The sequence below is a fragment of the Canis lupus genome, chromosome 13 (genome assembly GCF_003254725.2).
Source record: "Canis lupus dingo isolate Sandy chromosome 13, ASM325472v2, whole genome shotgun sequence".
Classification (NCBI taxonomy): domain Eukaryota; kingdom Metazoa; phylum Chordata; class Mammalia; order Carnivora; family Canidae; genus Canis; species Canis lupus.
In genome coordinates, this window is record NC_064255.1 from 31,774,731 (window position 1) to 31,801,407 (window position 26,677).

At 40.9% G+C, this 26,677-nt stretch overlaps 1 protein-coding gene and 1 long non-coding RNA gene across 14 annotated transcripts in view; one reads left to right on the top strand and one right to left on the bottom strand.

Moving 5' to 3' along the window:
- KHDRBS3 (KH RNA binding domain containing, signal transduction associated 3) overlaps window positions 1-26,677 on the top strand; it is a 185,504-nt gene that overhangs the window by 125,122 nt on the left and 33,705 nt on the right. For 6 of the 13 annotated variants that reach the window (XR_007401599.1, XM_049092775.1, XM_049092772.1 and 3 more), the window contains exons 7-8: window positions 5,029-5,103; window positions 16,077-16,159. Coding sequence is in view for 12 of the 13 variants with exons in the window: in XM_049092775.1 (XP_048948732.1) it covers window positions 5,029-5,103; window positions 16,077-16,159 (158 nt within the window). In the remaining variant the exon portion in view is untranslated. Of the gene's footprint in view, window positions 1-5,028; window positions 5,104-16,076; window positions 16,160-22,934; window positions 23,292-26,677 lie in introns of those variants that run through there. The other 7 variants (XM_049092773.1, XM_049092777.1, XM_049092776.1 and 4 more) reach the window with 5 other exon arrangements.
- Window positions 3,356-16,795, bottom strand: LOC112662526 (uncharacterized). Its single transcript, XR_003138635.3, has 6 exons — window positions 16,714-16,795; window positions 9,471-9,592; window positions 7,882-8,858; window positions 7,312-7,436; window positions 6,766-6,886; window positions 3,356-3,819 (listed from the first exon to the last, which is right to left on the bottom strand). It is a non-coding gene; the product is annotated as an uncharacterized LOC112662526 (long non-coding RNA).

A 26,677-nucleotide genomic window follows, 5' to 3' on the forward strand; every position in this document is an offset into this window, starting at 1 on the left:
GCGATGACGGTTGTGTCTGAGCTACCGTGATAGAGGTGTCATGTCCCTCAGGTGAAATAAGGCTGAGGCAGGGAGAGGACTTGAGAACCATTGGAATAGCCCTCTAGTGGATCCCCTACAAGAACCTGCCATCTTAGTTTTATCTCCTTGGACATTAACTAGTGTTCTTGGAGCTCAGTCCTTGCCATCAAGCAGATCAGGGTCTAGGAAGAAACACTGCTATCATCCTCACTTTGAATCCTTCCATAATGACCTGTCTGTTTCAGGTGGTTGTTCTCTGTTGGATCCATGAATATACACCCTACTTAAGATACTTTTCTTAGAAGAGTGTGGTCACTCCCTTTATTTATAGAATTATTTCCCTTACATTTTAAGTTATTGGTAAAAGGTACCATGCCTTTTTATCCACAGGGCCTAGCATATAGTAAGTAATTAATATTTGATTTCTTGATACAGAAAAAAAAAAAACACAATTTAGCATAAGAACACCTGTAATTGACTTACACACAGAATATTTCAGGAGGATCAATGAAGGAAGATTAGCTGCTTGACACAATGTGGAAAGACCTAGAGGAGACAGCAAACCAAGCAGGGAAAGGTGCTAGCAGCTTAGGCAGGAAGAGCTGGAAGGCTTTCCCTGAGGTCCCAACATGCTGCTCTTCACAGGCATAGACCTCTGGGAGGGGCTGGCGTATGTGGGCATAGCCCTTAGAGGTGTGACACTACTGTTGTATTGACAAGGTTCATTATCATCTTTATGCTTTTGCTTTTCTAGTTAGCAGAGTGTAAGGTATGTAAGAGGATGTGGAACCTTGAAAGATATTTCAGGGCTAAAGCAGTTTAAAATAAAACCACATTGTCAGATTGGGTAACACAAGAGGAAGGCCAGCTGGCCATCCAGATATGTCCTCCAAGACCGGCATTGTCTGTCTCCTGGGGAGTTGATTACAGGATAGGGTTTGACCCTCTGTTTTTTAGGGGATAAGCAATATATTTATCACCATAGTTACAAGCAAAGGGAGGAATCAGACTGACTAGATTCAGATCTTTGCTGTGTCTTTAATTGCTGTGTAATTTTGGGTGAATTGCTTATCTGCTTTATGCCTCAGTCCTCAATTCTTAAATGGAGATATTAGTACTTATTTAACACATAGTGTTATGAAGATTAAACAAATTAACATACGGAAAGTATTTAGGGGTGCCTGGGTGGCTCAGTTGGTTAAACACCTGGCTCTTGGTTTCGCCTCAGGTCATGTTCTTCAGGTTGTAGGATGGAGCCTGGATCAAGCCCCCCACCCCCACCCCTACCACCACCAAGTTGAGGGCTCCATGCTCAGCAGGGAGCCTGCTTGAGGAGTCTCTCTCTTCCCCCCTGCCCCTCTCCCCACTCACACACTCTCTTTCAAATAACTAAATCTTAAAAAAAAAAAAAAAGAAAGTATTTAAAATACTGCCTGACATGTAAAAAGTGGTATATAAGTAATTTTGGTTTTGGCTCAGAAATCTAATTCTTCAGTTTACCGAGTAGCTTTGTCTCTCATGGCAGACCCTTGTAAAATGAGCCCCAGACATTAATACAGTAGCCCCTCTTTGTCTGGGCAGATCTGTTCCAGAACCTCCAGGGCATGCCTGAAACCTCAGGTAGTGCTCAACAATATAGTCACTATGTGTTTTTCCTATACACACATACTCATGATAAAGTTTAATGTAGGAATGAGGCACAGGAAGAGGTTAGCAACAACAATAAGAAAATAGAACAGTTATTGCGATGTATTATAATAAAATTTATGTGAATGTGGTCATTCTTTATCTCAAAATATCTTACTGTGCTGTGTTCACCCTTCTTCTTGTGAGGATGTGAGGTGATGGAAGGTCCATGTGACCAGATGGAGTGAGGGGAATGATGCCGGCATGTGGCGTTAGCAGTTAAGCTACCGTTGACCTTCTGACAAGGGGTCACCAGGAAGGCCATCTGCTTCTGGGCTGTGGTGGACTGTAGGCAACTACAAGCACAGAGAGCTAAATCTTGGCCAAGTGGGGATTACTTTATATGAAGAGCAAATATCCAGGACTGTCCACACCCATGAAAACAGTTAAAATTAAAAAGATAATTTCCAGTTTTAACTAGAATGGGGTACAATAGGAATTCTCATCTGCTGCTGTTGGAACACAGACTGATAGAATGACTTCAGAAAAATACTTGATACCCCCTGTTAAAACTGAACACATGCTTCCCAAAGGCCCAGTAATGCTACTCCTGGGAACTGCTCAACAGAGGAGCATACATAGGTGCATCACAAGACTGGTATGAGAGCCAAGTGGGCAAAAACTAGAAAAAAAGCAAAATATCCATCAAAACAGGGGTGGATAAACAAGTTGCAATATGAAGATACAGACCAGTGCTTTCAGGCAGCAAAAGGGAACCAGCTGTTGCTACACAGGACAAGATGGACAGATTGCACAAGCACTGTGCTGGCACAGAGTAGTGGTTACCCTGATTCCATTTATGTAAAGCTCAACAGCAAGTTGATGGTGTTGAGAGTGAGGATAGTGGTTATTTCTGGGGGGTGGTAGTAGCTGAGGACAGGTCCCAGGGATGCCTCCAATGTGTGTGTGGGGGGGTGTTCTGGAGCTTGATCTGAGCACTGGTTACATAGCTCTGCTTACTTGGTGAACATTTGCTGAGCAGCACACTCAGGGCTGTACCATTTTGTGCCTTCTTTTGTACTTGGATAAAGGGTTTTGAAATATGGCCAGTTTATTTATGAAGAAGGCCATACTAGACAGACCCGATACTCTTGTTTCTCACAGAACAGTCCCATCTTCCTGCGAGCATGCCTGCCCTTAGACCAGGTGATGATCCGAAGCTTTCTTAGTCTAAAAGCTAAGCAAGGAGTAATCTTAGTCTTAACAGTATAACTCTGATAATCTGGGCTTATGTTTTACTTGTAGAGAAACCTGTGCACTGTGTGTCTGGTGTGCGTTTTTGTGGGGCAGGGGTCCCTTCTTCCTGGTGACACAGAGTCACTTGGTGCCTCCCTCCTGCTGTCATTCACTGAGGGGCCGTCTTCTCATGGGAAGAGTGACCGAATGAATCCATAACTGTTGATCATTCATTATTCATCCATTCATCCAGAAAGGACTTATTGAATGCTTCCTCCTGCCAGGGACTGGAGGACAAGGGTAGCAGAAAAGACAGGTGAAGCCCCTGTTCTCAGGGAGACTCCATTGATGAGAATCTGCCCCACATCTTCGAGCAGAGAGCAACTAGGAGAGGTGAAACAAAAACAACAAAGAAAACATCTTTAAAAAAAAAAAGATTTTTATTTTATGTATTTATTTGAGAGAGAGAGTGCAGGAGCAGGCATGATGGGGGAGGGGCAGAGGCAGAGGGTGAAGCAGACTCCTCATTGGGCAGGGAGTCCACTGTGGGGCTCGACCCCGGGACCCCGGGATCATGACCTGAGCTGAAGGCAGGCGCTTCACTGACTGAGCCACCCAGGCGTCCCAAGAAAACATATTTGAAAGTGTAAGAGGTAACAAAGCACAACCAAAACAAAACAAATACTGTCCAGCATCTTAAAGAAAAGGGGAGCCAAAGAGGTTAAGCTCAGCATTTCTCACTGGTTTTTCCCTTGGGGCAGCCTTCCTCAACTGGGCTTCCTCATCTGATTCATGGAATATAGAAAATGTGATGCTATGAAAGTACCGCCTTTGTAGATGCTTAGGAGAGAAGTGAATTCACTTTGTACAGAGGGGGTGCCGTAGGGCATCGGGCTTCATTCTCTGGTGGAACCCTGTGAGGGCTTTTGCCAGTTCCTGAAGAAATAGCAGAGAAGGTAGTTGAGCATTAAAAAAATCTGGAGTTTGGAAAAGTTAAAAAAAAAAAAAAAGGTGAAGTTTAAAGCTCCCAGATTTGGTTGCAGAGGGTTGATAACCCCCCTAGGCTTTGCATTGGAGCTCAGAAAAGCACTCACCCAGGAAGTCCCTGTCCCTCGTGGGCCAAGGCTAAGCTGGAGTTGCTCATTGTCCTAGCCTCCCACCCAAAGCAAATATAGATTCTCTCTGGAGAAATAACTCAGTGTAGGCTTTAAATTCTTTCTGTAATTTTTCATATGTAAGTACAAGTTGAAGCCACCATAAGAAAAAACTAAGAAAAAACTAGAGACAGTAGATTCAAATAGCAGATACAAACTTTATATGTTCTTTATGATCCGAAACTAAAAGATGAGTTCAAGCAGAGAACTAGGAAATATAGAAAATATAGGAAAATAGGAAATATAGAAATACAGAAAACAGATAAAATACAAAATAGAACTATAAAATACAAAAAAGAACTGAGTAAATGGTTTTCAGCAGATTAGATGCCGATGAAGGAAGAAACAGTGTCGCAGTCAAGTTAAATGAAGCAGGAAGACAAATCCTAGACAATACAGAAACTTTCATGAGGCACTGAATTTTCTAGGGACCACTTCTTTCACTTCAAGCCTGGCAGGCCCCAGATGACCTGGCACCTGTCCTCCCTCTGGCTCACTCCACTCCATCTTGCTGTCTCTACCTCAGGACCTTTGTGCTTGCTGCTCCTTCTGCCTGAAATATCCCCCTTCCCCTTAAACAAATCTGCATAAATGGCTCCTTCATTCACTTTTTGTTTTTGTTTTCTTTTTCTTTTATTTTTTTATTTTCATTTTTTTAATAATAAATTTATTTTTTATTGGTGTTCAATTTGCCAACATACAGAATAACACCCAGTGCTCATCCCGTCAAGTGCCCCCCTCAGTGCCCGTCACCCATTCACCCCTACCCCCCGCCCTCCTCCCCTTCCACCACCCCTAGTTCGTTTCCCAGAGTTAGGAGTCTTTATGTTCTGTCTCCCTTTCTGATATTTCCTACCCATTTCTTCTCCCTTCATTCACTTTTGTATGTAGAGTCCTTGCTTAAGGCTTCTCCGCTGCCTCCCCACCTCTTCTGTGTTCATGTGGTACTGTCTTTGTGATGCTTGGTTTTCTCTGTCTGCTTTCCCAACAGAATGTCAGCCTCACGGGAAGAAGGATGTGGTTTGGTTGTTCAGGACAATATCCCCAGTGCTTAGAGCAGTGCCTGGCAAGTAGTAGGCATTCAACAAATGCCCACCTCCTTTGGAAATTGGAAAAATTGATGTAAAAATCTTTCGCATGATGTGCATAATGTGACCTGAATACAATTTAGTAATTCGAATCCCTTTCTTCCATCTTCATGGGATTTCTGGTTGAATTTGGTTTTCTTTAATTTTCTGTATACAGTTTTTCCTTCTCTTGTTTGTGAAATTTCTGGGTTAACCCCTTTGTTATCTGATTTTTGTTTATTGTATTTCTGAGCACCTTGTCAGATTCAAACGAATCTAATTCTGTCTCAGGTACGAACTGAGAGGAGAGAAGTCATTCTGTGAATAACTGACATGACTGTGTTTTCACAAGCTGTGTTCACTTGTGGATAGAATCACAGCTGATGGGGGCAGCCACTTTTTCATCCGAAACCACGAAACCACGGCAGTTCGTACTAGCAGTGGCTGAATGGACATGCGGACCTTGCAATTTTAGACAGTTTTAAGAATGTATCACATTTTATAAAAGACAAATACCTGGATAGCTCTGATATTTCTCTGGCCTAATAATTTGAGAGTGTTAAAAGGGATAGATCTTTAAATAAATCCCCCTTTATTGGGCAGGTGTTGTGTCAAGCAGCTTTCATACATACTTTTTGGTTAATCCATACACAACCATTGATGATTTATGGATTATGCTTCCCATTTGGCAAATTATAAAATTGAGCTTTGAGGAGGTTAGGTTGATTTTCCCAAAGCCACACAGCTAGTAAGAAGCAGAGCTGGAATTTGAACACAGGCCTCAGACTCCAAAGACTGATAGAAAGAATTTGTAGGAGTCTAGAAGCTGCCTAATACATTCCTTATAGCTTATAAACAAACACCTAGGGATGTGATTTAATTGTCTAATTAATATTTTATTTAAATGATTATGGAAAATGTTCTTATTTAGAATTATTATTAATATTGTGATTTTTATCCTTAATTATAAAACAACTTGGTTATATGATATATTCATGGTCATTGGTGATACTTGACAAGGATATTATTTAAAACCGAGGGAAAATATATTTCTCAAAAGACTGTTTTTAGCTTAATGTTTGTTTTATAAACTCAAAATAATCATTATAAGAGTATAGACTTTTTAAAAAGATTTTATTTATTAGTGAGAGCGAGCCTGCTAGCATGAGTAGGGGGAGGGGCTTCAGGGGAAGGAGAAGCAGACTCCCTGTGAGCAGAGAGCAGATGAAGGCTCAGTCCCAGGACCCTGAGATCATGACCTGACCCTTAATAGACTAAACCACCAGACACCCCAAGACTATAGATTTTAATAAATTTTAGTGTTATATTATAAATGGAAACTTTTTGTATTTCAAAATGACCAAATATCACCATAATTAAAGTGAGATGTTATAGAGGGTAATTGTTTCCTTTTAAAAGGACTTAAAACTGATACATTATTTTTAAAATAACTGTCTTTTGTAAATTCTTCTGTTTAAAATGGCTTTTCCCAGCTCAAATGTTATGCTTGATTTTACTTATGACAGAAATAGAATTAAAAATAGGTCATGCTATTTCCTTTATCCTGGAAAATCTCTTCTTTTCAAAGCAAGATTTCTTTGGTATTTGGCCATGTGTCAGTTGGAGTTTTATAGGTCGGGAATGGCAAATGAACACTGTACCTGTGTGAGAACATGTTTCTCTTTCTGTAGCTGTAGAGTCTACCAAGTGTCCAAATCACCCTCTCATTTAAATTCCACATAGACAACTTCACTGTCAAAGATAAAAACTCCGAGGTGTAGCCTGTTGAATAAGTAAGTCTTTGTTACTGAGGCAAGAATTTATATCAGTACACATTTATTTCCTGTCTTTGTTTGTTCACTGTTGTTCATAATATTCTGAGTCTAAGAGACAGAATACAGAATTTTAAAAGAGAATTTTTTGCTGAGGACAGGCAACGTTGGTAATGTTTGACAGAAGAATTTAGGTGAGGTCTTAGTAGCAACATTTATAGTATTTTAATAAATATTACATCTGATCCTATAGTATCTCCTCAATTTGCATTCATCTTAAAGAAGCTTTGCTGTATTTCCTGCCACTTGGTCTGTACTTAGTTCTTGTTGTCATTTGTTCATTCAGCAAGGTCACTGTGAGCCTCCGATGTGCCAGCCGTTGAGCATACGTACAAAAAAACAGGCAAGGCCAGGGCCTTCCCCTGAGGACCTTACCGACTCAAGGGTGAGATGGGAGGCAGGAGGGTAATGCCAGGTCTCTTGTATAGGCAGGTCATCAGGTATCATGGAAGCACAAATGAGGGAGTGAAATTTCAGCCTGAGGTCTTCTGGTGGAAAACCTAAAAGGTGGTATCAGAGGGAACAGCAGGTACAGAGAATTTATAGCATGAAACGGTGAAGCTTCTCGAGGGTCTGCAGCGAGGTGCTACAGCTTCCCCTGCACGGTGTCTGGGTGGGATGCTGAGGCAGGCCCGCGAGAGGTTTGGCAATATGTGCTTTATTTGTTTTTACTTATTTAAATTCAATTAGCCAACATATAGTACATTTTAGTTTCAGATGTAGAGTTTGGTAATTCATCAGCTGCATATAACCCCAGGTGCTCATCACATCCCGTGCCCTCCTTAATGCCCGTCACCTAGCTACCCCATCCCCCCACCCCTCTCCCCTCCAGCCACCCTCAGTATGTTTCCCAGAGTTAAGAATCTCACATGGCTTTATTTTGTAGGAACAGGAGCAGTGGGTAGTGGAGGTTTATAAACAGGGAAGCAACAGGTTCCAACTCACATTTTAGTGGATAATTGTGGAGGAAGGTTTAGATAAGGGAGCACCAGCACTTCCAGGGAGATGAGTTAGAGTATTGTACTAGTCCAGCTGAGAACTTCTGGATGATTGTAGCACAGCCACCATGGGAATGCAGAGATTACAAGGAGGTAACTAAAGATTTGCTGCCAGGTGGAATGGTAGTGGGGTGGGAAAGCGAGAAGCACTGATTCTACCCAGACGAGGGTGCCTTCAGAGCTTTGTGTAGACTCGTGGTTTCTTAGCATTTTATTAGGGATGTGTATCATCTGTACTGCCCTACTCACAGGTACAGGACCCTATTTTAAAAGTGCAGCAAAGGAGATAAAACATCTTTTTGCACTGCATTTTAATAATGTTAGGGAGCTCTCCTAAGCATCTTCCAGAGGAAATCCATTAGGTTCTTAGAGCAAACAATTCATAATGCCCACTTTCTTCACTTTGGGTCACCTGAGGCATGGCTCTGGGGAATGCACTGACATGCAAAGGTATGCTCAGGGCAGGAGACAGGACCAGGTGGGGGTGGATCTGGCATGCTTTTTCCTCTGCAGACACTCAGTCCAGCAGTGGAGTGAGCATCCATGTATCGAGCAGCGCTTCCTATACCCCAGGCACTGTTCTTATTCTGTGTGAAACAATAAACAAGACACAATCTGTGTTTGTGGTGGTGGGAGAGGCCAAGAGTCATTTCCATGCAGTAATGGAGATGTGTATATCTGATCCATCGTTGGCATCACATGGATGTGGTAGACTCTGGTCTCATGGAACTGGGAGGATACAGGAGGAGAGGAGAGTCCTTTGAGCCTTACAGTGAAATATTCCCCTGGCAGAGAGGCGAGCACAGAGGCTTGTCGGGAGCAGCCCGTAGACTGGAAATAATTTTTGCCCTTGAGGCTCAGGACACATGTCAAAAAAATGAGGCTGACATGTTGACTGGGCCGTGTCACAAAGGAGAATTTTCTCTAGGAGAAAATACAGAAATGTGAGAAATTACACAAAGGTTTCAAGTGTAAAGAAAATCGTTCAACATGTCTGAGCACTGCCAACAGGGACATAGTGAGTTCCCCACCCCAGGTTCTGGAAGGCTTTTTAGAGTAGATTCTCTGCTTAGCTGTGTGATTGAACTAAGTCTGTGACATCTCCTCCCTACTAGATTTATGATTCTACTCAATTATTTGTTAACGTACAACAAATAATGCATTCACTATTAAAATTCCTGCTCTGGCCTCAGAAAAAAAAAAAAATCCAAAGAGGAATTTCTCAAAATCAAATTAAATACATAAGAAAACAAGCAACCAGTAGTTGGGAACATTAAGAGCATTCAAGAAGAAAAAAGAGAGAGAGTGAGAGAGAGCTGCTGATTCCCAGATCTCAGTCCTCCAACAAAGAAGCCTCCTGTTGAGGGGCTCTTACACTGCCCTTCATCATGGAAACTAATGTTGAGTCCTTTCTGATTAAACCCCCCAGTTGTTGTCTGCAATGACCTCCTCTCCTGCCTTGCAAAAGAGTAGCAAGTGATCAACAAGAATTCCCTCCACTCCCTCCTGGAAACTTACAAATGTACTTGCACCTACACTGAGCTTTTCCTCCTTCTCTCCTGTCACACTCTTCTTCACATTTCCTGGTATTTTTCAAGTGTCCATCGAACAGACAATTTTTGTAATGGGAGGAGGTGTGCCCCCATGGCCAAGGCCACCTGTGAAATCATCATGAAAGAAATTATGTGAGAATTGCAATTTTAATCTTTTAAAATTTTCCATGTAAGAATATGGAAGTCAATAATTCAATGACCTAAACAATTTGAAAATTCAAGTAAATTTCTAGCATTGTCGTATCTGTCAGAATAATTGAACAAGGAATGAATGACCTAACTGTAGGGTTAAAATAGTATAGCACTTAATGTTTTAGTTCTTCTTTTTTTTAAAGATTTTATTTATTTATTCATGAGAGGCGCACAGAGAGAGAGAGAGAGACACACACACACAGGCAGAGAGACACAGGCAGAGGGAGAAGCAGGCTCCACGCAGGGAGCCCAACGTGGGACTCGATCCCTGGTCTCCAGGATCACACCCCGGGCTGAAGGCGGCGCTAAACCGCTGAGCCACCAGGGCTGCCCAACGTTTTAGTTCTTTAAGAAAGTTCCACTCATTTACAATCTTGATTCTTTAGGCCTAGAAGTAGACTTCTCCACTTGGTGAAGCCACACTCTTTTCAGGCTCCTAACAAATTACTGAAGAACCACAAGCTCCGCATTGCCACACTGCGCAGCAGGACGACCTCGTTGCAGGTCTGGCCCTCCAGATTCACCCTTGGTCTTCTCTGAAATTGAAGAATTTGAAACCACGAGGTGGATCTTGTCATTCAGAATCTGAGTCCATGCTCCTTAACGTGGCCGTTCATGATCTGGTTCATGGGATTACTCAGTTTACTCAGTCTCCTCACTCTCTGCTCCTCCGCTTGCATCCTACAGTGTACCCACAACAAGCTGCTTGCTTCCCTGGATGGGAAGGCTGCTCAGATGTCTGTACCTCTACTGTTTTGCACCTGCTGTTCATTCTGCCTGATTTTTATTTTTAATGCATTTCAACAGCTGCTTTTGCTTTTCTCGGCTTTTGAAACTAAGTGCTAGCATTGGCACTTCTGGGAGGCTTCCCTCTCCATTCCCGCTTCCCTTTGGGCAAGTTTGTGCCACGTCAGCGCTCACCATTGCCATGGCATTTGCCATATCGCGTTACCATTATCTCTTTAATGATCTGTCATCTCTCCTGTGCCATCTCACACCAGAGTAGACGATGATGGTCCTTTTCCATTCATCATGTCTAACAGAGTGCCAGGAACAGGGTAGGTGGCAAGTGGAAGTGTTTTGTGTTTGTATTTTTTTTTTAATTTAACTTAACATTATTCTTTCCACTAGGAACACCAGCTTCTTTTAGTTTATTAGTTCACCAGAATTATCGGTAATACCTGCATTATAGGACTTATTATTCAAATCACATCAATTTTATTGTTGTTTTGAATGTATCCTATCCGACAGCTTTCTCCTTCTTGCATTGGTCATTGGAAATCACCACATTAGTCACCTGCCTGTGGTGACTGGGAGGAACACTGGGGTTTATATACTGTGTGCTAATTGTATTCTTACATTCTTTTATTCTCCCTCTGTCCCTATTTATTGAGTATTCTTTTTATATGCTGTTCTGTCTTGTGCTCAAAGTACTGGACATGTAGCTCTTCAACAAATATTAAGTTCCTCCTTTGTGAAAGAACATTTTTTAAAAAATTAGGTGATCATGTACAAAATGTATAAGCCTTTTCCTACAGAAACAGTACCATCTCTTGGTATTGATATTTGCTTTACAAAATGAAAATCATTATAATATAACTTCCTATTTAGGTATTTGTGTTTTCCTAAGCCACATAAATCGAGGTCTAATGTTTCATAGATGCTTTGTAAAAGAGAACAAACTAAGGTAATCACTTTAAAACCAGTTAGTTATTTGGCTCATACCCTTGCAGGCAGTAGCTTCTGATATTCTTCATCTGTTAGTTGTATTATTTTAGAAATCCATGTCTTCGTGGGTAATGCTTTAGGATAATAGTTATATGAGCTATCCTTCATAAAGTTCTTAATACATGTCAGGCATTTTATGGAATGTGTACATATGTGTGTGTACACAATTTCTCATCCCTTCAAAAAACTTAAGGGATTCACAATTCACAAGTAAAGAAACAGATTCTGATATATGAATGACCCTTACTAATGAAATCATTGTTAGTAAATTATGGAAGCCCATCTAACTTCAGAACCGTTATCTTAGCCCTTGACTAAGATCTGGTGTTAATCAGTACACTGATTAACATTGGTAATACCAATGTTTCAAAATACCTAGGTGTTATATTTAGGCTCATTTAAATATTAAGTAAATACCAATCAATCCAAAGTCACTATGTAATTGACTAACACCAGAAACTTGGTAATCAGTTTTAGGGTAGGATTCATACTTTCATGGCATAAATGTCATTGCAATATCTTTAATTTAGTCTTATAAAATGATCATTTCTTTGGACCTTTTTGAATTCCACAATGCTTTTAAAATAACTGTAGTTGGGCAGCCCCAGTGGCTCAGTGTTTTAGCGCCACCTTCAGCCCGGGCATGATCCTGGAGAAATGGTATTGAGTCCCACATCAGGCTCCCTGCATGGAACCTGCTTCTCCCTCTGCCTGTGTCTCTGCTTCTCTCTCTCTCTCTCTCTCTCTCATGAATAAATAAATCTTTAAAAAAATAAAATAACTGTAGTGCACTTGTTATTACATCTGCAGAATGTCCTTGGTTTGAAGCCTATCTCCAGTAGCACCAGGAGGATGGCTTTTGCTCTTGTTGGAGTTTTTTGTTGTTGAGATGTAAGAGCTCTTCATATATTCTGAATATGACCATTATCACCATATGTGATTGGGAAATATTTTCTTCCATCCTATGGATAGTCTTTTCACTGTCTTGATAATGTACTTTGATGCATAAGTTTTTAATTTTGATGAAGTCTATTTTGCCCTTATTTTCTTTGGCTGTTTGTGCTTTTGCTGGTATATCTAAGAAACTACTGACTAATCCAAAATCACAAAGATTTACACCTGTGTTGTCTTCGAAGTGTTGTGTAATTTTAGCTTGGATACATAGATGTATGATGCGTTTTGTATTAATTTTTGTATATGGTGTAAGCTTCATTCTTTTTTATGTGGGTATCCAGTTATTCCCACACCATCTATGGAAAAGACTATTTTGTTCACCACCAAATTGTCTTGGTGCCCTGTTGGAAATGAATTAACCATAAACATAAGGGTTTATTTCTGTTCTCTTGTGTTGATCTGCATCTCTACTGTTTTGATTACTTAGCTTTGTAGTAAATTTTGAATTGAGAAGATATATGATCTATCCAGGAGGAAGTTCCATGTATAATTGAGAAGGATGTGTTTTCCAACCTTACTGGGTAGAGTGTCTCTTAGGTATAATTGGTTTCTTTTGTTGAAATCTTCTGTTTCTTTTTTTAGTTTTTAAATAATTTTTTTAGGTGTTCTTTTTATTATTGGAAGTGTGATATTGAAGTTCCCAACTATTCTTGAATTGTCTATTTCTTCCTGTAATTCTGTCAGTTTTTGCTGCATGTATTTTGAGGTCTGTTGTTATGTATGTGTACATGTATACATACATTTTTATAATTTCATCTTGATGGACTTTTTTTAATCATTATATGTGCTTTTACTCTGGTAATAAGTTTTGTCTTAAACTCTGTCTTGTCTGATATTGATGTAACTATGGTAGTTCTCTTTGGATATATATTTCCATGGTGTCTTATGTCTTTTTTGTACCTTCTATTTCCTTTTGTTGTTAGATACTTTTTATTGCATCACTTTAACTCCATTGTCATTTCTTTTTCTTTTTTTTTTTTTTTAAGATTTCATTTATTTATTTTAGAGAGAGTACATATGCATGAGTGGGTGAGGGGTACAGGGGAAAAGAGAGGGAGAGAAAATCTCAAGCAGAGCCTGATGCAGGTTCAGCCTCACAACCCTGCAATCCTGACTTGAGCTGAAACCAAGACTTGGATGCTCAACTAAGCCATCCAGGCGCCTCTCTTTTCCTGTTTTTTTTTTTTTTTTTAATTATTTTCTTAGTCTGCCATACAGATTACAATTTACTTTTTAACTTAGGTCAGTCTTTTTCATAACTTATATCAACTTAATTTTAATAGTACACAAAAACTTTGTTCCTCTTTAGCTCTGTTCTTACCTGCCCATCTTTGTGTTGTTACTGTCATGCAAGTTGCAGCTTCATACATTGTGTGAAGCCTATCAGCATACAATTGCATGCAGTTGTTTTTTAAATCAAATAAGGGAAAAAAGGAATTACAGCAAAAACGTATTTATAGTTTTGTATTTCCCTAAGTAGCTGTGTCAGTGTTATTTACTTTTTCATGTTTCACGGATTCAAGTTACTTTTTAATGACCTTTCACTTTACCTCAAGGACTCCTTTTAGTATTTCGTGTAGAACATTTCTGCTACTGATGAATTCTCGGTTTTGTTTACCCAAGGATATATTAATTTTTCCATTTTGAAGGATAATTTTGCTGGTTATACAATTCTTAGTTGACAGTCTTTTTCTTTTAGTACTTGGAATGTGGAATCTCATTGTCTTTGGCCTCCATGGTTTTTTCTTGAGAAATTAGTTTTTGATCTTACTGAGGATCTATTGCACATGATGAGCCACTACTCTCTTGCTGCCTTAAGATCCTCTCTTTGTCTTTCAACATTTTGATGATGTTGTATGTACATGTGGGTCTCTTTGAGCTTACCCTACATGAAATTGGTTAAGCTTCTTGGATGTGGAGATTAAAGGTTTTCATCAAATTTAGGAATTTTTTAGCCATTATTTCTCTATTTAATCTTTTTTTCTCCTTACTTTCCTCTCCTTCTGGGTATCTCATTATGTGTATGTTCATGTTTGATGGTATCCCACAGGTCTCTGAGACACTATTCATTTTTCCTTATCATTTTTCCTTTTGTATCTTCTTCCTCAAACTGGATAACCTCAATTGATCTACCTTCAGGTTCACTTATTCTCTCTTCTGCCTAGTTGTATCTGCTGTTAAACCTCTCTGGTGTATTTTTCATTTCAGTTATTATACTTTAAAACTCAAGAATTTATTTGGATTCTTTATTATCTTCTATATATTCTCTATTTGGTGAGGCATTATTCTCATATTTTAGTTCTTTAGACACAGAATATCCCTTTAGTTTCTTGAATATATTTCAAATAATTGATTTAAAGTCTTTGCTTAGTAAGTCCAGTGTCTCAGCTTCCTTGGGGACAGTTTCTGTTGATTACTTTTTTCTTGTGTATGAATCATATTTCATGTTTCTTTGTATATCACTTAATTTTTAATTTTTTTTTATTCATGAGACAGAGAGAGAGAGAGGCAGAGACACAAGCAGAGGGAGAAACAGGCCCCATGCAGGGAGCCTGATGTGGGACTCGATCCTGGGTCTCCAGGATCAGGCCCTGGGTGGAAGGTGGCGCTAAACCGCTGAGCCACCCGGGCTGCCCTATCACTTAATTGTTTTAACTGGAGATATTTAATTTAATGTAGCAACTGTAGAAGTCAAATTCTCCTTCCTACTAGTATTTTTTGTTTTTCTTTCATATTTAGTGACTTTTCCAAACTAATATTGTAAAGTTTATTATGTGTTGTCACAGACATGTGTCTCCTCTTACCTTAGTGGTCAGCTAATGATTGGGCAGAGATTTTATTGAATGCCTGGAAACTAAGTCCTTATCATATTGGAACAAGTCATTAAGACTCAGCCAGTTGATTTACAACTCTTTCCTTGGCCTTGCCTTTCCTTCTTGTGTTGTACTTACAGGTCATCCTGAGGAGAGAGTTCAAGGCCTTCCCAGGTTTGCCCTGGGCATCTACCTGGTACGGTGCAGGCACACAGCCTTCTAGATTCCCAGGAGTATGTCAGAGCTATTTAAAGGGCAAATGGATATCTCATCCTCCCACTTCTCTTACTGGCTTTTGATTAGACTGTTGTTTGCTCTACTGCCTCAAGCAGCTGAAATCTTATATAATTGCCTCTGATTATTTTCTTTGAATACCCCCAGGGAAAAGGCTTTTTGCACTGAATGAGCTCCAAGTCACGTCAAATGCAATCCTCTAAGAATGAGGTTTTGAAAGAGCTCCACCCTTCTCTGCTTCCTCCAGTGGCTCCCAGCCTACTGAGGTCCACTATGGTTACAGCTGTTGGTGGTCAGGGCTCCTGCAGAGCTGGGAGTGGTGGGTGGGAAAAGGACTCATTAAAACATCCCAGAGCTCACCCAAGATTCAGACAAGCTTTTAAAAATGAGTGCTCTTTAGATCTCTGCAAACCTTTTGTTAATTTTCAGAGTTTTGAAAATGTTGATTCTGACAATATTTGCCAGTTTCTTTTTGCTGTAGTAGAGAAAATTTTGAAGGTTCTTACTCATCATTTTCACTGACATCAGTTTTATATTTTTCTTTACGCTATACCTAGATATATATTTAAATGTTAGCTGGATTAATAAACAGTCAGTAAAAGAAGAGTGGTCCTTTTTTTCCAGAAACTTTTCTGACCTTTCTTTGTACTTCTCCTGTTTTACTTTAGGACTATGATGATGGATATGGCACTGCTTATGATGAACAGAGTTATGATTCCTATGATAACAGCTATAGCACCCCTGCCCAAAGGTAAGAGTTGATCTCTGATTACCCTGTTAACCACTTTTGCCCATCCACATATGTGTACTCTGGGAAATGGGGATAACCAGGCAGCAAGGGTAATGTGACTTGGTTTGCATTGTTTTTTGTTTTTTTAATTGGAGAAGCACTCTCTGTCTTAACCAACTAGTACATATTATTCCCCCCAAATTTATCATAGTATTAAAATAATGAGACTTGAAAAATAAAATTGAATTTTTTTTTTACCCTAAAAATTTAACTTAGTGTTCAATATATTCTAAGGAGGAACAGTGTCTACAAAGTCTGTGGCCATCCAAGTCCTAAGGCCCAAAATCACATCAGCAATATGTAAATATCCTACATTGTCAGTGCCTGAGGTGGAAAGCCCCAGAAGTTTTGTTTGGCATTCAGATAAGGTTTCTGTTTCTTAGCAGCAGTGATCCTGTTTTCTAACAATTTCAAATTCCTATTTGTGAATAATGAGTTAGCTCCAATTCATTTTCTAAAGAGGTGTTTACCCAGAAATAAGTGTTATCAGAGGCAAAACAGAGCTTGATAGTTACCTCTTGTGGTAATATACCTTGATGTTCACTGATATATGAAATCAGTGTTTATTCCTGTTCAGAATGTTTTCCTAAATGCCTAGAAACCTCTTCCTTTATGTTCAAAATTCTAAGTGGAAGACAAAGACATATATACAAAACAAAATATTGTCTTTATTAAGCATAAAAAATATGGACTGTATGGTTGTTTTGATGAAGTATAAATTCACCTCTGAACTCATATGGTGCCAGGCAACTTTGAATCAGTAGCTACCATTATGCAGTTCTAGTACCAAGATTGACACGGTTCTTTTTGGCTCATGTCAGAATTTTTCTCATATAACTTGTAACAATTAAGAACCTTCAGACTTGGACTCTCAATTGGTCTTTCGGAATGGAAGCCTGGCACATTGTGTTTGTATCCTTGACAGTCTTGGGACACCCTATGAGGACTGGTACTAGCTGGTGCTAGCCAGGACTTCACATACAGTATCGCATGTAAGTGTCCAGGCCACTTTATCAGGCATGTGGCACTGTTACCCCTGTGGAGATGAAGAAAAGGAACCCAGAGCACAGGATGAAGTATTTGCCAGAAATCCCACATGGAACCTTTACTCACATGTCTAATTTGAATGGTAACAGCAGGGGTTAATGTATCTCTATTTTACAGTTGATGAGATGAGGGCCCAGAGAAGTCAATGACCAATCCAGAATGTGAGCTCAGACTTAGAAAGCTTATAGCCTTTCCACTTTAAGCTGTGATCATGATAATAATAATGATGGTTGGTACCATTATTAATATGCTAGATCACAAGCATTCACTCCTTCAATCATTTATTCAGCCTGCACTACTAAATGTCCACCTGTGTTGGGCTCCATGCTTGATGTTTGGAATACAAAGATTATTGAGACAGAGACCCTTTCTTTGAAAAACTCATAGGCTAGAAGGAAACATTCGCTCAAAAAGCAGTGTGATGTTATCATTGAGAGGTCTGAGGAACAATTCAGTATTTCCAGAAGAAGCCAGTGCTAAAGTCTGGCTGAGAATCCTGAGGACATTTCACTGAGTAAAGCAAAAGGGGAGTGGGAGTCACTAGGGGGACGAACAGGGAAGGGCATTTCACAGAGCTGGAATGGCAGGGTACGGGCCGTGCTGGTGGAACTGCACTTCATCTGTAGAGCTGGGAAGGGTGCTGCACGGGAGGGAGATAAGGTGAGAGGTGGCACAGTCCCTATGGGGCACTGAGGCTCGGGGCTGCAGGCAGCACGCAGGAGCACTACGGAGCCCGGAAGGGCTACAGGCCAGGGCTGCTACGTTTCCGCTTGGATTCAGAGTCATTTCTTGGCAGTGGAGGGGCTGGACAGGCAGGTGGTAAGCCGAGAGGCAGAGGCCAATTAAGAGGCTGGTACATTATAAGGCCTTTAAATGTCAGGGAAGACTCACTTAAAGAGACATCTTGTCTGACAGCCAGTCTGCCTTCTTTGAAGTGATCTTTTCAGTGTTGAAACCCGTCACACCTGAAGGAGGACAGAGAATCACATGAGAATTGCCCACGTTGACAAATGTAGAAGCCACTCTTTGTTAGGTATGCTGAGTATTCGTTTAATCCTCATGACCTGTGACATAAACATCAGTCTTTTCACAGAAGAAGGAAACTGTGATTTATAAGAATTAGGGAACTTGCCTAGGATCACGCCACTTATGAGCAGAGGAGCAGGCTTTGCACCCAGGTCTGTGGCTGCACATGTCCTAACTCACCCCTACCAAGCGTCACAGGTGCCATGAAGCAGCCGGTCCACTGTAAACCCAAGGGAAGTGGCTGTACTGTGGGGCAGGCTGAAAAGATGGTTCTGTGCACTGTATGAGTTTGCGAGAGTTACTGTAACAAATTACCACAGCCCAGGTGGCTTAAGCAACGGAATTTTATTTCCTCACAGTTACAGAGGCTAGTAGAAGTCCAAAGTCTAGGTATTCGTGGATTTGGTGTTTTCTGAGGCTTCTTCCTGTGGCCTGTGAATGGCACCTCCTCTGTGTGGCCTCATGTGGTCCTTCCCCTGTGCATGTGCATCCCTGGTACCTCCACATGTGTCTACGTTTCCTCTCTTCTGATGGTGCCAGTCAGATTGGATTAGGACCCACATGCAGCCTCACTTTAACTGAATCACCTCTTTAAGGGCTCTGTCTCCAAATACAATCCCATTTGGAGGTCCTGGAGGCAAGTGGGGCTTCAACATATGCTCTGAGTGGGGGACCCAATCCAGCCCATAACATGCACATATTAGAACACTGGTTTAAACACAACACTCTGTGTCTCAGAATTAGAAATCCACTCTACACCAGTTAGGGTAGCAAACTTTCAAATTCTCTCTAGGAACAGATAATATTAACATGGAAATCACCACCACCACCACCTTCAGCTGTTGTACATTTACTGTGTGCCTGCTGCTCTCATCCTGTCTCCCCTCTTGACATGCCCTGAAATGTTGCAGAATTCAAGTCTAAACATGTCATCCCCTTATATACAGGTTCAGAGAAGTTAAGTGGGTCATCCACACTCAAAAGACAGAGCAGTGGTCCAGACTCAGCTTGGCCCCACATTCTTTTTGTCCTTTGTCCCATTGTCTCTCCACTCTCGTCTCGTCGTGGCTTTGATTTCAGTGGCTGGAATGAATTCCTATTAGTATTTCCCATATACAGTATTCAAAAATCTGATACTTTGTGATGCTTTAGAAGCCCATAGGAATTAGGCCTCCATCTGAACTGGAAAGGTTGCCTTATCAGACTTGGACTACCTTAATCAAACCTAAAATTTCATTTGTGCTGTGTATTGATGTTGTAAACCAGGACTAATGAAATTAGGAGCCTTATTTTTCCCATTTTACATTAGATCTTTTCAGCATATAGCTGAACTGCCACACTCTCAAGGAGCCTGCAGCCTTAATATTCACTAATAGATAATGCCTTGTAGCACTCAATGATCTGTAATCTACAATTCCTTGATTTTGACACTTCAGTTTCTGTAAAATTAATTTCGTACTTCAATAATTCTCTCAATCAGAACTTGAAAGCCCATTCTGTGCTATAGTTGTAAGGTTCAGTATTACTGCAGAATTCTTTACCTGGTCTGCTTTGAGAGTATAGAGCTATTCTGAAAATATTCTTTGACACATCATGGTGTGGAAGAAAGAGCATGAGCAGAGGTTCAGCTGCACTGTCCACCGTGGTAGCCACTAGCTCATGTGGCTGTTGAACCTTGAAATGTGGCTCATGCAGATTGGGATGAGCCGGACGTGCAGGATACACACCAGGGTCCAAGACTGAGCATGATATAAAGAATATAAAATAACCCTATTACTAAAATTAGTTTTACCTCTTTCTTTCTTTCTTTCTCTCTTTCTCTCTTTCTTTCTCTCTTCCTTCCTTCCTTCCTTCCTTCCTTTCTTTTTCTTTCTTTCTTTGTTTCTTTCTTTCTTTCTTTCTTTCTTTCTTTCTTCCTTTCTTTGGCTACTAGAGAATGTCAAATTACAAATCTCTCTTGGATAATGCAGAGTTAAAGACTCTGGCTCACTCTCTGGCACAGCAGCACAGTGTAGTATCTCCTGATTAAGGCACCCCCTTACCCCTTGGGGTAAGCAAGTCAACTCACCAGGTGCAGAAAGAAAATTAGGGAGGGTCAACCCATATTCATCTTTTAAAATTTCTATTTCCATGTTTTGTGTTGTATATAAATATAATCTGTTAATGCTCTAGTGCATGTGTTACATATAAACAGTTGCAGTAATAAGATCAAAAATGGTTTTCTTTCTGATACAGATGTGTTATCAAAAACTTTTGGATATCTTCTGGCCAACCTATATTTAGACCCCAGTTTAATTTTTGCTGGTTATGTGGCTTTGGGCAAGTTATTTGACCTCTCTAAGCCTCACTTTCTAAAATGTAGACCTCTATTTCTTCTTTAGATGGTCAGCCTGAAAGTTGAATGAGACAGGAAAGCCCACAGTCTCTGGGAACGTTTGCAGGATGTGGGGAGCATGTCCTCCATAGTGTCTTTTCCGTGAGAGAATTAATAGGGTAATTTGTGTAAGGCAGTTAGGACAGTGTGTAAGGAAGGGCAGTGTGTAAGGCAGTTAGGGTGGTGTATAAGGCAGTTAGGATGGTGTGTAAGGCAGGGTGGTGTGTAAGGCAGTTAGGGCAGTGTGTAAGGCAGTTAGGGCGGTGTGTAAGGCAGGGCGGTGTGTAAGGCAGTTAGGGTGTTGTGTAAGGCAGTTAGGGCAGTGTGTAAGGCAGGACAGTGTGTAAGGCAGTGAGGGTGGTATATAAGGCAGTTAGGGTGGTGTATAAGGCAGTTAGGGTGGTGTATAAGACAGGGCAGTGTCTAAGGCAGTTAGGGTGGTGTATAAGCAGTTAGGGCAGTGTGTAAGGCAGGGCGGTGTATAAGGCAGTTAGGGCAGTGTGTAAGGTAGCATAGTGTGTAAGGCAGGGCAGTGTGTAAGGCAGTTAGGGCAGTGCGTAAGGCAGTTACACACAGGGCAGTGTGTAAGGTAGCATAGTGTGTAAGGCAGGTCAGTGTGTAAGGCAGTTAGGGCAGTGTGTAAGGCAGTTAGGGCAGTGTGTAAGGTAGCATAGTGTGCTAAGGAAGGCAGTGTGTAAGGCAGTTAGGGCAGTGTGTAAGGCAGGGCAGTGTGTAAGGCAGGGTGATGTGTAAGGCAGGGCAGTGTGTAAGGCAGTTAGGGCGGTGTGTAAGGTAGCAGAGTGTGTAAGGCAGGGCAGTGTGTAAGGCAGTTAGCACATTGTACTAGTAAATCCTAGTTCCTGCCCTCCTTCCCCAGTTCTAAATCACTCTGCTTCTCATTCACGTAGGGAAGGCACTAGAAGATCTGGAAGGATGTGTGAGTAAGTGATTTACAGGGAGAATGAGAAGCGAGAGGGGACCCTGTGGAGGCTGCGTCCCCTGGGATGGCCTGGGATTAGCAAACTGAGCAGCGGTAACCCACTTGAAAACAAAATAGGGCAAGACAGCAGGCCCATATATGGCTGGCCGTTGGGCATTGTTACCTGCTGTGTGCACGGGTCCCTTTCAGTAATGACATTTAAACTTTATAAGCTGTAATCATTTTATGGCACCGTTTTGTAGCAGAAACAGCAGTTTCTCTCAGGAGGTTTTACAAATTAGGAATTTTTTCTCCCAATTTTCAAATACCTTGTATTTAAATTAGAGTACAAATGAGAATCCCTGCAGAGTGATAGAAGATTCGGTAGAGTTCAGCTACATTTCCCCATTGATTTTTGTAATGACCTTGATAGTGCTAATATTGTAGTATAAAACAAAGCATTGTTTCTCTAACTTCACACATTTAATGAGTAGCAAGCTGTCAACACAATTGCTGTGAAAAGAAATACGAACTATTCTTTATAATATTGGGATTGTTCAAATATACATTGGCTCAGAAATAGTTATTGATTGATTTCTTTAGACACCCCTCCTGAGTCACTATGGTGAATAAAATGAGCAGGTGATAAATGGCCTCAGCCTTCAGAAACCTGCCCCTGCCCTGACATGACTTGAGACTTCACAGAAGTCCTAATTTCAACTCTCAGAAACCATTTGTAAATATATCCATTTTGTTGTAAATTAAATAGAATTCAGTCTTTATTGGATGTTTTATTTATAATCCTACAATAGTTGCAGCTGGGTAGCATGATGACCACAGGTAATGACACTATATTGGATTTGGGAAGTTTGCTGGGAGACTGGATTCCAAGTGCTCTTACACACAAAAAGGTAACTATGTGAGGAGAAAATACATTAAGAGGTTTAATGTAATCATCATTTTTCTATCATCATGTTTACAACCTTATAATTTTCCTTAAAAAATCACAGTATCTTAGTATGTGTGTCTAATAATTGTAAATTCTCAAAGGAATATTTGTTTCCTACTGTGAACACAAAGAAAGTAGAACAAAAAGCGTTTCAAAAAAGTGTTAATACCCCTGAGCATAAGTGGATGGCTGTGCGGTGAGGATAGTGAGTTTCTAGATGAGTTTAATACGACCTATCAGTTTCCCAAGAGCTTTGTGGTTTGACTGTACTTTCAAGTACATATTTCATTCCATCTTCCAAAATCTCTGTGAAAGCACTTAAAATTTCTGAAGAAAAAAAAAAAGGAATTAGGAATAATAGCTGCTGGTTTTGGAGTATCTGTTGAGTTTAGCACTCAGCATCTATGTTCTTTCTATACAGTTATCTCCAATTTTTGCAGCGCCCAACAACACGGTGAGTTTCCCGCCCACAGAAGTTGAAGGATTGCAATGTAAAACAACACCTCACCCCTTTATCCAGATAGGCAGGGTGATGAACGCAGCCAGAAGCTATTCCAAGGAAAGCAATGAGACACGATTTAACCTTGCCATATGCCTGCCACCTCGCTGCTGTTGCTTCTGTTGGCAGCTTTAGGATTGTATGTCCTGCAATGCCTTCTCAAGAGCCGACTGCAGAGGTTGGAAGAGGATTTGGAATTTCCATTTTGGAAACGGTGACCTGTTGTTTAACTTAAGTTGTCACCGTTTAAACATCAGTAAAACTGTTTTTCAGAAGACATTTGCCATGTGGTGTCATTGTTGCCTGTCTTGGACTTTGAAAATCAGTGATGGTTTGGCATGGATTAAGAGATTGTTAATTCTGCCTCGTAAAATTTCTGTCAAGTATACTTTTACCTAGTCTGCTCCTCTGGGATTTTGTCTGCTTGCTGCACAACCACTGATGATGCCTCTTAGCACCAACTGAGCCGTGTAAGCTGGCAACAAACAAACACATCCAGCCTGTATTGTGTAGACATTGGTGAAAAGCAGAGATACCAGCCCAAATTATACTGTAAACCCATAGCTTCCGTAATTCTCAGCCAAGGACTCTGAGGTAAGAAAGAAAGGAGGGAGGACTGTCGTGAAAAGGTGAAGCCAGTGCCTAGAAGGGGAAGGGGAAGGGAGGAGCAGGCAGGAGTGTTGGCAGGTACAAGAATTGCACTGAGGATCGTCATTACACACTGACCCTCCAGTGCAGAGTATTGGTTACACTAAGACAGATGCATGTGTGTGTGATGTCTGTCTCCTCAGATACTAACTTTAACCTCAACAGGTGGAAATGGTCATCCCCATTTTATTCTTGAGGACACTGACACCCAGAGAAAGATTTAATAAGTGGCCCAAGTCTACCCACTTGGTGACTATTGATTTCAGTCCATTTTCTTTCTGTTATAGGAGTGTCTTTCCAGGAGTCACACACCTACCACTGATGTCTCACAGCATGGTTTCAGATGGCACACAGGCAGACCTTTTTTTTTTTTTTTACAGTTCTAATGATAGATTTTAAAGTTACTAGGAAAATATACTTAGTGTGTCAAGCACATGATTTTTTTATTTATTGCTATAATTCAATTATGATGCATTGAAATGGAAATAAAGTCAATACAGAGAGTAATGTTAAGTCCTGGTAGGCTGAGTGGTGCAGAGGGGTGACAAGTGCTGCCAGCGGTCCAGGAGGGACTGCAGTGTGGCCAACGCTGCACTCTGCCTTTGTTGACTGGGTAACTGCCAGCCGTTAGTGTGCCACTGCCGAAATGGGAAGGGTGGTCAGTGAATCTGAGCCATGATCAGGCCTCCCTTGGAGTTCCTAAATTTGAACCTTGACCGTACTGAAAGCAAGCCAAGAAGTTTTATAGCTTCAGCAGAAAATTCCTTAGAATTAAATTAATAAAAAATGAAGAAAGAATTTCCAGATTCATTAAGTTATTAGCACAGTTTGAAGAAATCAAATATCAGTTGAGTACTTAGGAAGTGTTCACTACTGTATCAGATGTCCGTATGCCTGCCGTTTTGTTTTATCCCCCAGAACCTCTCAGATGGTCAGGCCTTACTTTAACAAATAAGGAAAGTGAGACTCAGAGAATGTGAGCCTGTCCAAAGTCAAGCCTCATACCCAGTCCTCTTAGAGCTCAAGCCCATGCTCTTCTGCTCAACTTGGAGGCAACAATTAAAAAAAAAAAAACCTGTCCCTATAAATGTGGAGAATACCCACCTCTTGCATTCACCATGTGGAATCTTCATGCATGATCTTTACGGGTGCGTAGGAACACAGGAGTGGGGCAGACACAGGCTAGTGGCAATAAATCAGTTGCCACTGTCAGTTCACTCTTTCATGTTCTTGAGAATACATGAGATTTATCACTGAGGAATTGCAGAATAATGGCAGTATGTGAAAACAAAGTCCACCAGGGAGATGTACTACATCATTTGGATTTAGCGCTGCCATCTGCTTAATAGCGTTGAGAAGACTAAAGCGGTGCTTATGATCAGCCATTCAGAGCAGCGACAGATGCTGCAGAGCGCACGCACAGGGAAGGAGGGTCACTGCTGAAATGTAGAGTATGCGACAGGGTTCCCCAAAAGTTGGGGTGTTGCTTAAAACCCAGATTTTAAGCCTTCACTATAAAATTTTAAGGCCTGTTAGATAAAGCGATCTGCACAGTGCCCCCACACACACACCGTGTTTCCTTTTGCCATGTCTCACACATCCTTAAAATGTATTTTTATTGGGGCAGCCCCGATGGCCCAGCGGTTTAGCACCACCTTCAGCCCAGGGCCTGATCCTGGAGACCCAGGATCGAGTCCCACGTCGGGCTCCCAGTGTGGAGCCTGCTTCTCCCTCTGCCTGTGTCTCTGCCTCTCTCTCTCTCTCTCTCTCAATCTCTCTCTCTCATGAATAAATAAATAAAAGATCTTTAAAAAATTATTTTTATTAATTTTTAAGAGAATTTTCCTAACCCTGTATGGTTTAAAATTGTGATAAGATTTAGTTTAAAACACCATGGGCTATAAAACCAGGCAAACTTGGATTTGAATCCCAGCTCCATCACTTCCTTAGCTGCATGATTTTGGCTGCATTACTTGTTCCAGTCTTTTCTCATCTGTGCAATGATGACAACATTTGATTTATTAAGACTGTGATTCAGTGGAATGGCAGATGTGATGTAAAGAGCAAAAATTCAGTAAACTCACTAACGCAGCACAGATTGGGCACCACACACGGTGTACTTTACAGCCTTATGGCAGTGGGTTGCTGTTATTATCCCATTTTATAGATGAGGAAACTGAGGCACAGACATTGTGGGATGTGGAAAATGAATGCTGGAGCTGGCATGTGAGCCCAGACAGTCTGAGCACTCTGCTCTCCTGCCTGTCTGTGCACCTGTTGCTGTTAGGAGTATTGTCACTGCATTGAGAAACTTGTAGTCTTTTTCTGAGGAAGACTCCAGTCAGTAAAATCCCAACAAATAATCTGAATAAAATTATACATGCCGTTTTGATTCCCCATTTGTGAAATAGGTATTGAAGGCTTCATTTAACTTATATTGTTTAGAGTCATAACATGTTTGGAAGCACAAACTTGAGGTCAAAGCTTGAAGTTACTTGTGAAGAATGATTTATAATAGAGAATGTCAGGGTGCTTGAATTTCTCAGCATCTAGTCAAACCTCATTTACTGGACTTATAACTTTAGAGGCTGAAATGATTCAGATATGGTATAGATTGTATTTTCCTCCTCTATTTGTCATCAGGAAGGGATATGTTCCTTCCAGAGAGTAATTTACAAGTGTTCATCAAGAATCTTAAAAGTGCGGGATGCCTGGGTGGCTCAGCGGTTGGGCACCTGCCTTTGGTTCAGGTCTAATCCCAGGATGCGGGGTCGAGTCCCACATCGGACTCCCTGTGAGGAGCCTGCTTCTCCCTCTGCCTGTCTCTGCCTCTCTTTCTCAGTCTGTGTCTATCATGAATAAATAAATAAATCTTTAAAAAAAAAAAAAAGAATCTCAAAAGTGCTTGTAACCTTTGACTCAATATTAGCAAACAAGTGCCTGAACTTACTATACAGTGAGTGCCTAGCAGTAGAGGTATGTTTAAAGGCTTTTTAAAAAGAAAAAAACAGTTTGTG